This window comes from Polypterus senegalus, chromosome 1, assembly GCF_016835505.1.
Source record: "Polypterus senegalus isolate Bchr_013 chromosome 1, ASM1683550v1, whole genome shotgun sequence".
NCBI classification, from domain to species: Eukaryota; Metazoa; Chordata; class Cladistia; order Polypteriformes; family Polypteridae; genus Polypterus; species Polypterus senegalus.
The window spans coordinates 198,248,243-198,260,807 of NC_053154.1; the positions used below are offsets into that span (position 1 = coordinate 198,248,243).

The 12,565-nt window shown below is 36.0% G+C and overlaps 1 protein-coding gene across 1 annotated transcript in view; it reads right to left on the bottom strand.

Moving 5' to 3' along the window:
- LOC120537559 (rho guanine nucleotide exchange factor 19) overlaps nucleotides 1-12,007 on the bottom strand; it is a 30,567-nt gene extending 18,560 nt beyond the window's left edge. Inside the window, exon 1 of the mRNA XM_039766591.1 lies at nucleotides 11,933-12,007. Within this exon, the coding sequence (XP_039622525.1) occupies nucleotides 11,933-11,992 (60 nt within the window). The 5' untranslated portion in view covers nucleotides 11,993-12,007. The remainder of the gene's footprint in view (nucleotides 1-11,932) is intronic.
- Nucleotides 12,008-12,565: the final 558 nt, after the last annotated feature.

Here is a 12,565-nt window from a genome sequence, read left to right on the forward strand (position 1 = left end):
GACTAGTCAGGATAAAGGTAAAGATGATTGCAGCAATGTACAGAGACATCCTGGATGAAAACCTGCTCCAGAGCGCTCTTGACCTCGGACTGGGCCGACGGTTCATCTTTCAGCAGGACAACGACCCTAAGCACACAGCCAAGATATCAAATGAGTGGCTTCAGGACAACTCTGTGAATGTTCTTGAGTAGCCCAGACAGAGCCCAGACTTGAATCCGATTGAACATCTCTGGAGAGATCTTAAAATGGTTGTGCACCGATGCTTCCCATCCAACCTGATGGAGTTTGAGAGGTGCTGCAAAGAGGAATGGGCAAAACTGGCCAAGGATAGGTGTGCCAAGCTTGTGGCATCATATTCAAAAAGACTTGAGGCTGTAATTGCTGCCAAAGGTGCATCGACAAAGTAATGAGCAAAGGCTTTTCAGCTTTTTTATTTTTAATAAATTTGCAAAAACCTCAAGTAAACTTTTTTCACGTTGTCAATATGGGGTGTTGTGTGTGGAATTCTGAGGAAAAAAATGAATTTAATCCATTTTGGAATAAGGCTGTGACATAACAAAATGTGGAAAAAGTGATGCGCTGTGAATACTTTCCGGATGCACTGTATATACCAATACAACAGAACTATCAGGCTGTGTTTACATTATCTTCTTAATCTTATATTACTGTCATTTAATATTTTTTTTATATTTTATCATGTATTTTTTGTTTTTTTACATACTCATGCAACACTTGTTTTCTTAATATAGCTGAAGCCCAATTTAACATTTCCATATTTAACATTCTCCCACATTTTACATTTTTAAATGGGGAGTGGGGGTGATGGATTTTTTTTTCAGAATTAACATTAATTAAAATTAACATTAATTTTGGACAAAAAAGGTGGTTTGTGTTATACTTACATTTTATTTTATAATAATACCAGTAATAGCACACTGCATGATAACGTGCAGTGAATACACTTGACTTGAGCATTCATAGTTTTCATACTCTCTCTGTATGTTTAGGATTCGTTTGCTCAGAGGTTGATGCACTTGCTGTTTCATGAGCAGCTCTTCTTTTCTCCACTGTAACGGCACGCTTCTTCTCTTCTTTCGTCAGTGTCTTTTCGCCTTAAAACTGATTAAGTAATTGTTTGTGTTGCATTTTGTAATTTTTCACTTAAGCGTGCGCCAAGAATGATTTAAGATATGAAGAGATAGGGGAAGTGATGGCGAAGGTAGTAGGGATGAGAACGGTGCCCGTACGTATATGCTGCTGGCCACTGCCGAGAGTTCTACAATAAAATACAATAAAAATAAAAAGAGGAATAACCTTGGAGGTCAACCATCACCCTGAAAGCGGCTAGTAGACGTCACGTAGTATATGTGTACCAAATTTCAGGTCAATAGTTCAAACAGTTTGCAAGCTACAGGTGATTTAAAATCCTGGACAGACAAACAAATAGCCACAGTAGCGTATTATATAAGAAGATTTGTATATCAGTAATTTATTGTATTTACTGCATTCAAAAAAGTGATAAACTTTATAAGTGTTCTATGTCTTTATTGTAGCAAAAAAATTATTCAACATTAAATTAAAAATTTAATTTAAATTTTAAATTTAAAACTAAACCATCATTTAACAGTTCAAATATTAACTTTTTAAATGCTTCCTAGCACAAGGATGGTTTTACTGTACTATGTGTAAATTAAATACAGGATATGCAGCTGGCAGTACAATGTGCATTTTTTCCTTTGTATTATTAATTAAAATAATCACAATAATATATTTATTGGCAATAATCATCAATAATTAATTTTGTCCTATTATGTCCTAATTATGTCCAATTCATTGCATTCACCATGTAAATGTGCAATCTGTAAAATTCAATGCTGTATGTAATAAGTTAAACTAAACCACAATTCAGTGTATATTGTCTTTGATCTAAACTATCTGAAATGTTGCAACATTACAAAACTACAGACCAATGCATTACCGTTACTGTTTTTACAAAACCTGCTACAAGTGAAATTAAAATTTACATCCAGAATTCCCATGATTCCTACTAATTACCTGTTTCAATTGAAAAGAATACACCTTCCTGTAACACTGGGTTTTACAAAAGGTCAACAAGGTCAGCCACTATGAAAAGCAGAAATGTTTTACTCATGGCCAGTTGTACCTAGTATATTCCAGTGTAAGGCGCTCCAGTGAATTAATATTTGCCATAGTAAAAATAAATAAATACTGTATACAGGTAAAGGTTTATCAACTCCACTATAACCAAGACCCATCTTCTTAATGAGATTTCCCAAGCGAAAACTGCGTAACACAGCTATAGTTATGGTATAAATCTCCGACTAGAATAAGTACTCTTTGCAAGCCTTTGTAATCCTCAGCTGTGCAACATTCTACTGAAATTATCCTGAGCACATTGTCCATTCCATTGGTCTGCAGTCTCATCTTTCTCCTAGTTAAGTGAAGCGCTGAATTGATAAATTTAGTGAAAATTAACTAGCAATAGCTGGAAAATAATTACATTTTAATGAAATATTTCAGGGGGAAAAAAAAAAAAAAGTCACGTCTAACTAATCCATTGATTCATTTAAAATAAAATATGTAGGGTGTTAAAGTTATGTTTATGTATTCACTAGAAATGCATTTATGGTAAATTTTATACAGTGAAAGATGGCCGGCAGTTTATCCAGGCCAACACCCTCAGGCTGCTAGATGGAGTCCTCCCTGTAACATGGAGGTGCCCCGAATTCCCGCAGGGCATCATGGACAATGGAGTTTGGCTTCACAGCCCTGCTGGATACCGTCAGGGCTGCTGCAGGGAGGCACAGGGATTTATATTTTTCTTATAGTCCGGAAGTACTCTCTAGTCATGGGGGTGGAAGAAATGAAGTAGTTCTGGGCTGAAGAAAAAGAAGAGTTTTCATTTGATCCAGAAGTGCTATGGAATCACATGGATTGAAGAACAGAGGCACTTCCAGGTCGAGCACTATAAAAAGGACTATGGGAAACCCAGCAGACTGAGCCGGAGTTGGGAGGGAGTGTGACAGAGCTGCTGGGTGGAGAGTAGGATTACTGTTGATTTATTAATATTATTGTGTTGATTACAAAGCATTGTGGAGATGCTTTGTGCACAGTATAGAAGAAATTAAAATGACTTCTGATACTTTTACCTGGTATCTGGACGCGTTGTCTGCGGGTCTGGAGGAGCGACAGCACCCCCTACTGTCACAATACATACAGTATCATCATAAAGTCAAGTATCATATTGAAATATCTTTAATAAACAATACATTTCCTTAAATAATACCACATATTTACTTTAATAAAACTCAGTAACAACAATTCAGCATTACAGTTTCTGTATGCCATCAGCACAAACACACCATAGTTAATAGGGCCCACTTGCCTTAAGATTACTTGAAGATTAAAACTATGAACAACATCAGTATTTGACTGCATAATAGTGGAATCACACTAACCAGTAAAAAGTAAAATAAACAATAAGACCATGATGTCATCAGAGCTGTATTCAGGACAATGTCAGAGATTCATTGATTGTATCAGGCTTCTGTTAAACAGATTTAAAGATAAAATATGAAAGAATATGTTAAATATCAGAAAACTTGAAATGCTAACAGATGGTAGCACCCTTAAACTGATCATTATGATACTTTTCAGCACAAGGCCTTTTCAGGAGCCAAAACCTTCAGAGTTATGTATTAATGATGTACCGGAATGTTATCATCCAATTGACGCTCTGAATGACCACCAGAGGGCTAACTGGAGGTGATTGCCAGCATTCTTTATGTTTGAGCACCACCATGCCACTGTTGCTTTTGAAATTAAATAGAGTTGGCCTGTTCCAAGCGTCTGAATGATAACTTACATACAAGACCGCAAGAAAAGCACATTACTGAGTCTTTACTGTTTGTTAATTTAATTTTTAAAGTTAAGTTTATTTTCCTCCCGGGCAACGCTGGGTATTTCAGCTAGTTATACATAAAAAAGCTTCACCAGGATAAACTGTTGTGCTAATGTAATAAACGTCTCTTCATCACTTGCTATGAAGTCGCGGGCCATCCTCCAATGGATACGCAAAGCCGCTCAGCTAACAGAGGTCTTAGCTGGGTGACTCAAATGACTACTTTATACCTCTTCGTGCTTCCGAGGGGAGAGTGCATCATTCCTCTGCAGCATAAACTCCACCACAATGAATGCATCATTAATATTAAAATTTTGTACACCAGTAATAATACAGTACTAATGATATAACACAGAGAAGAAAACAAAGACAGTACTCTAAAGAGCTCCTAAACGTCCAGCGTGCAGTATTGCATAATTTGACTGTTAACAAAAAATTATAAGATTTATTCAATTCAGAGTCTATAAGAATATGTAGTGTTAAGCTTAGCTAAGTGCAGTATATAATTTATTCTTCTTCCTTAGCATTTCCCATTTTTATATGGGGTCAACCTTCTGATTACCAGTGTAAATCCTTAGCCACAGAGCCACTACTTTATTGAGTGCAGCATATAACTAACATATTAGAAAGTGCAGTCTCATGAATGAGATATGGCAAACGCAGATATAAAAAGTATACTATAAAATACAAAATGTTAAGATTTTTGTTCAAATTGTTTCTAATATATGATACCAAAACAACTACTTCGGATGCAGAACTGACAGACCTTGATAGTTTAAAAGTTTAATAAATGCTGAATACACATTTGAGTGCAGGAACTAAAGGGAATTGATATCGTCATGAAGGTCGTGTAGTATAGGCGTCAGTTCACCAACGAAACAGGGGAATGGCTCCAGAAGGGGGCGTCAATTTATGAACCTTAGTGTCTGAAGTGCTTGCATCTGTCCGAGGCCTAAAACTGTCTTAAATGCAGCTGGACACGTCTCAAAGCTTCTGGAATAAATACATGTGTTTTCACGTTGCATTATTGACTAACAAATGCATTATTTCAAAAGATTAAGGAACATGTTCTCTAAATGTACTTATATAACAACAACAGCTATACACATTATTGAATACTGCCACTGGTGCGGTCCTCCTGTACTAATATGGAGATGTGCAATGAAGCGGAGTCTGTGAACCACAATCCACCCCAGCCCCACTACTGTACTTGCTTTCCACAGTCCATGGATTTAATTATTCAAAAAAACATCCAGTTTATTAATATGGGATTAAATATACAGGTAGTTTTTGACTTTACGAGCTAATTTGTTCCAAGTTATCACTCGTTAATTGAGAACTCAAAGCGGGAAGCATTTTCCCCATAAAATTTTATAAAAGTGACTTTGGTTCCAGCCAAAAAAATATATATTTTTGCCAAATAAATAAAGGAAACACAAACATATTAGAATTAATTTTTCATCTAAATTAAATACACATTTAAAAAAAAAAAATCCTGGAGAAAATCAAACACATCTTTGCTAAAATTGTAATATTCAATTTTTGTCACAGATTTTCAGCAAGATGGAGCTTTTATTTCTTCAGGAAGGCTTCCAGTGTAAATTTGCCGATAACAAGCAAATGAATTTCATATCCTCCAATACTTTTCTATTTCACTTATCATTTGTTTCTTTTACTGGCTTTTTCAAAGTGTGTAAAGCCTCTTCCGTGCCCTTTCGAGTGTACAATCGGGTGCAAGAATTTCGTCTTCTTCCTCTTGTTTTACATTTTCACAAGCTACCATTTTGAGTAACTCTTCAGTAGTAAGTTTGATATCCTCAGGTTCTTCAAAACCACCAAAAATTAAGCTGGGACAAAATTTTTGCCAAATGACATTCATTCTTTCCTCATAAATTCAGTTCCCAGCATGTTTTGTTGGAGTAAAATATTAAAATGTTTTTCCAAAATTCTTTCTAAGGACCTCCTTCTGTATCTGTCGCTTTAAAAAGAGTTTCAAATGTTTCACACAAGTATTATGCCTAAAAGTTGCAAGAACACCTTGGTCCATAGGCTGAAGGAGATAGGGCTCATGTATACTTCACGCTCAGAACGCGTACGCGCCCGCATCATGGCTGCCACGCGTTCCCAGCGTTCATTTCACGTGCCCTCTGAGCAGGTCCTTAGAAATTAACGGGACGCGTGCGCGAGTTGCAGTACCAGCAAAAAGTCGGGGGGCGCAGTGTGCTAAAAGTCAGAACGTGACGTCAGAGTCTCTGTTTACTATCTACATGTGACAGCAAGCCTCTATGGAGATCCTTCGGGGATCAATGTGCGCACTTTGCTGTTTGATGAAATACAGCGCTATACATTATGTAGCCGATGTGAAGTTGCAAAAAAAAATAGACGGCACAAAAGATAGTATGTGAGACTTTTAAAATGTATTGTGTCATTTATATATGTCTTTTTTATTTTTTAATTTTTGCAACTTAACAACAGCAACATAATGTATAGCGTTATATTTGAGCCACTGAGAAAAAAATAAAGGACACTGTGAAAACGTGTATTTTGTGATTAAAGTGGAAATTTCGGCTTTAATCTCGAAATGTCCACTTTAACCTCGTAGTTTACTTTATCATTAAAGCAGACGGTCGTCAAACGTCATCCCAGTTTTTAATCGCTACGAGCTTCTTGGACCTGACAGCAGGTAAAGTAAAACAATAAAAAATAGATGGCACAAAAGATGGTATGTGAGACTTTTAAAATGTATCGTGTCATTACGATCGGGAATATGCCACGCTTGAATATAAAAGAACCACAAATGCATCTGTATGTTGGCATTTTGCTTCAGCAGCAATAGATCGCCAAACAGAACAAATTAAATGTATGATATTCCAACTCTCTGCACATTTAGAATCTTTAGATTTATACTTGATATCACTTTCATGATGAAATGCATTAAAATGTGTATGTTACATTTTACATATAATTTCGGTTAAATAATGAATACTGTTAATAAATACACACATGGGGGTGTCACGGTGGCGGAGCGATAGCACTGCTGTCTCGCAGGGAGTTATGTTGCTGGTATTTCCTGCTTGTATTCCACACTGTGCTCCGGTTTCCTTCCAAAGATATGCAGATTTGGGGATTTGGTGCCGCTAAAATGAAGCTAGTGTATGTGTGTGCTTGTATTCATCTTGCGATGAACTGAGGCCTCGTCAAGAGACTGTTTCTCACTCGTGCCCAATACTTCCTGGAATGGACACATACATCCCTGGATTTATAGATTTAATCAATAAACATCCTTTTCAGAGATATTGCGGTAAGGTGTTATCGGAATTTAATAGGTGTTTTAGGCAATTCACAACACAGAGAAGCCGAACATGTTCTCACCGCGGTAATATCTCGTACTGCCACCTGGTGGATTCCTCCAGATTTACGTAAAGTACACGCGCAAGTATAAACACTACAACGCTTGCGTAGCAGGAGTGTCCGCTGCAACATGCGTCGCGTGAAGTATAACTCCGGCCTAAGATTACAGATGCCGGTCATAAAATTAGAATATCATGACAAAGTTGATTTATTTCAGTAATTCCATTCAAAAAGTGAAACTTGTATATTAGATTCATTCATTCATTCATTACACGCACACTGATGCATTTCAAATGTTTATTTCTTTTAATTTTGATGATTATACTGTAACTGACAGCTAATGGAAGTCCCAAATTCAGTATCTCGGAAAATTAGAATATTGTGAAAAGGTTCAATATTGAAGACACCTGGTGCCACACTCTAATCAGCTAATTAACTCAAAACACCTGCAAAAGCCTTTAAATGGTCTCTCAGTCTAGTTCTGTAGGCTACACAATCATGGGGAAGACTGCTGACTTGACAGTTGTCCAAAAGACGACCATTGACACCTTGCACAAGGAGGGCAAGACACAAAAGGTCATTGCTAAAGAGGCTGGCTGTTCATAGAGCTCTGTGTCCAAGCACATTAATAGAGAGGCGAAGGGAAGGGCAAGATGTGGTAGAAAAAAGTGTACAAGCAATACGGATAACCGCACCCTGGAGAGGACTGTGAAACAAAACCCATTCACAAAGAGCGGACTGCAGCTGGAGTCAGTGCTTCAAGAACCACCACGCACAGACGTATGCAAGACATGGGTTTCAGCTGTCACATTCCTTGTGTCAAGCCACTCTTGAACAAGAGACAGCATCAGAAGCGTCTCGCCTGGGCCAAGGACCATTGTATCCCTGTTCTTGATTGGCCAGCAAACTCGCCTGACCTTAACCCCATAGAAAATCTATGGAGTATTGTGAAGAGGAAGATGCAATACGCCAGACCCAACAATTCAGAAGAGCTGAAGACCACTATCAGAGCAACATGGGCTCTCATAACACCTTAGCAGTCCCACAGACTGATCAACTCCATGCCACGCCACATTGCTGCAGTAATCCAGGCCAAAGGAGCCCCAACTAAATATTGAGTGCTGTACATGCTCATACTTTTCATGTTTATACCTTTCAGTTGGCCAACATTTATAAAAATCTTTTTTTTGCATTGGTCTTACTTGATATTCTAATTTTCCGAGATACTGAATTTGGGACTTTCATTAGTTGTCAGTTATAATCATCAAAATTAAAAGAAATAAACATTTGAAATGTGTGTAATAAATGAATCTAATATACAAGCTTCACTTTTTGAATGGAATTACTGAAATAAATCAACTTTGTCATGATATTCTAATTTTATGACCGGCACCTGTATATTGGGGGGTAAAAAAAAAATTGTAAAGTTTGGATGGTGGTTTTGCAGTGCAGATGGGTGCCCAGGTGCATTATTCAAAGTTAAAAGGAAATGGAAGGGAACTTTTTTGCCCTCGCAATACTGTTTTAAGCATTAAAGTTGGGTGATATGTTAACTTTAAGTCTAGACATCGACAATTCTTCTCTTGCTATATAGCTCCTTGATGGCATTTTTTTTCCAAAATAATCCTGTCTTATCTATATTAAATTTCAGACAGCATGCAATTTTCATCTTCGATTATTTATTCTAATTTTTGTTGAAACAATTTTGCTGCTTCGTTATCTGTAATGGCTGCTTCAACTTGTAACTTAACATTATGCCATCCTGCTCTCTCTTTATGGCACTCAAACCATCCACTGCTTGCAGCAACTTTCTTTGCAGTCTTTCTTTTTTGTCCTCGAGCATCGCAAAAATAGACAATATTTCTGAGAATACCATGGCATAGGTAAAAGGTGAGGGAGCACTGGGAGTTGCCATCTCTCTCCAATGTAATTTAGCCTTTACCTTGGCTAAGAAACATATACAAACTCATGGACGGTGTTTTTGGGCGATATGTGTTGAATTATGTGCAAACTTTTAAAATACTGAAAAATGAAATTATTTTTTGCCACAAAATATTCTCATAAAAATATAAACTCGCAAATCGGGAGCTCGGAAAGCAAAACCTACCTGTATATTCACAAAACCACATTAAACCAAAAAATACAAAGTAGAAGTGTTCATGGTTCCAACCAGGCAAGGAGTTAATGGCAATTATGGAATCATATATAAAAACAACAAACTGTTGACTCATAAGAGCAGAGAAACTGGTAGTTTATCAGATGGGTAATGTAGTTGACAGATGGGACATTTGCTTTTCAGGCAGCAATGACAAAAAAGTAAATATTTTAAAAGCACATAAATACTTACCATAACCCATTATACAAATACTTATGTAACACTGGGTACTTCAGCTGGTTTAAAGTAAAACAGGGCATCCCTTTACCACTGTATTATGGTCGGTGGCTAATTGCTGGACTGTTTACATTGAGCATGATGATCTGATATGCTAGTGAATGTGGCATAGGTTATAAAAATAAATTGTTTATTAAGCAAGAACACTCTGGCAGGTATTACAACAAGTAATGATTTAAGGAAGCTAGGAATTATTGTGAAGCTAAAAGTATCTAAAATATATGAATTATATTTTTTCCAGTAAGGCAGGTTAATGACAACAATAATCACAATTAGAATTTTGATCTCTTATTTTAGGTAGTATGAATTTAGTAGTACGATGTCAGTTTTGATTTGAAATTTTTTTTTTTTAAACAGAAGTTGCTGAGGAGTATATTTTTTCAAAAGCTGGAATAGTTACAGAATCTAAAGTTTTAATAAAACTTCATTTTCCCAATGTGACTTTCAATTAATTAGGGGTGCACTCTTTTAAAGGAACTATTGTAATGTGGAGATGCTGCTTATATGTGTATATTTATTGCTGGAAGATAGTATGGCCTCAAAGCAGATATTGGGCAGTATCAGGAAAGTAAAACAGGTTTTCTTTAGCAGAACAAGGATCACAGTTGTATGTAGTAAAAGAAATGTGTTGATGAAAGTTTGTATTTGAGGCACAGTTGTTTGTGGAGAGAGAAATATATTGTCAATATAAAACTCAGTAAAAGTCTCAATGCCAGTTGCTTTCCACATGTCATAAATTGTGTAGTTTAATTGTGTGAACATATTGTCTCATAAAAGGTGCAACTAATAAATAATAGCTCAAACTTAAAACTTTTCCAGCACCTGCTATTCTGAGTGAGTGTTGAACCTACAAATATCTGCTTTATTTGTGTTAATTACTGGTGACTAATGTGCTGAACAAAGTGGGGATAGAACCTACATTTGAACGGTCTTTTATAATTGGACTTTGGCACTTCTACATGACAGGAGATATTTACAATTGGAGTGTCCTTGCACATCTCTTTTGCCGATTTTCAACCCTTTATATTTTGGAGATGCTGCTAGAATACCTTTATCTTACCAACAACTAAAGAGGATGGTCAGCACCTTAACAGATTTAGACGTGGCATTGGGTGTTCACAGTGGGAGAAATGCATGATTACAATACAAAAGTCACAGTAATTTTAATTAATGTGAGATTGCATACGCAAAAAAGTAAAGCAAACAATTTGAAGCTACATTATACAAGAATGTTGGATCACATTGTTGCTCACTAAACTCAAAGCAAAGCATTGTTCATATCTATAAAACACATATGAGATGGTACCTGCCCTCCAAATGTACTATCCAATTTAACAGAATATTATGAAATAAAAATTAAAAATACACAAAAACTCAAGTATGTCTATTCTGTAACTTAGCCTACCGCAGCATGCAACTAACAAGGATACTAAAATCACTTGATCAAAATTCCTGTGAATTGCTATGCAGGAAAACTGACACATTTTCCCTAACTAGAAATTTTTATTCAGATCATTTTATTATGTAAAAAGCAGGACTTTAACATGTTTATATAAATGTCACAAACTCATGGACAAACTTGTTTGGATGGAAATGCACAGACTCTCCTACAAAGCGTGTTTGGTAGTTTTAGTACTTTTCAAAAATTTTTTTGAGACTTAGGAATTGGAACAAGTGTAATTAATGCACATTGTGAATTACCCAGTAACAGTGTCTATTAATAAGCCGATTGGAAGACAAAGGAATGATTATTTTTAGAGCAAAAGAGCAATAATGCATAGAACAACCACAGCAAGTGGAACACTGCCAAATGAAGTTTTCTAATGTTACTTAGACATTAGTTGCTTATCTTCACTATTTTGTCATTTTTTCATAAAACAAACAAAGGTGAAATAAATATACAGTGTAAGAAAAATGATAAAAACTGCAATGGTGTAGAACATGCCTCTTAATGGGTAAATCTGGAATACATCAATTGTCAACTTTAGTGAATCCTAAGTGCACAGAAAATTTTATGATATGTGTTGTGATCACCCTCTGCTGGCAGAAAGTTGTAAGTTTAAAAAGTTCATACTCCTACACTTGCTGAATACTAGAAGACAGGTTCAAGTGCAGTATTGATCGTATGTCATAAGTACAAAATAATCCTTACTTGTGCTTGCACATTTATTTTAAACACAGTTTTATCAGCCACCATATCTTGTACAATATTATACAACTGAAAATGAATTAAATTAAGTATAAACGTAACTTGTTATTGATCATACCTTAGAAATCTCTTTAAGAGCCTTTTCTGCTGATGTTCCTCCTTCACTACCTGAATTCATTCTTTTCAGAATTGCCTGTAAATTAAAAAAAAAAAAAAAAAAGAAGAAGATTCACAGGTTGCACTATCCTGGGAACTTTGCAAAAAATGTTTTTCTTATTTTGCATTCCGAAGTACTGTATGTCTTGTGGCATTAATTTCTCCAAACTTTCACACTTTCCCATATAGACATTTCATCTGAAATCTGTGTACAACACTTCATAAACATAAATTCAAGTTTCTCAGTGTATCCATCCAAGCTAACTTAGCCCACACCACAGGCATTGAGGGTAAGGGAGGAAACAAACATGAATTAATGATTTGTAGGATAGTCTTACTAAGAAACTTATTCATACCACTTAGTCCCCAGTGACACTAACATTTATATTAAAAGATAAAAACAAATACAGGGAAAAATGCTAATTCTAGCATACAAATAAATCACAAAGAGATGAGATAGCAAAACTAATGCTGTAAGTCACCATGCCAGCTGCTATGATAACTTCATTATTTCATATGCTGCCAAATTGTAGTTCTGCACACCGCACAGAAATGAACAGGATATAACTTGGATAAAAAAAAAAAAAAAACATAG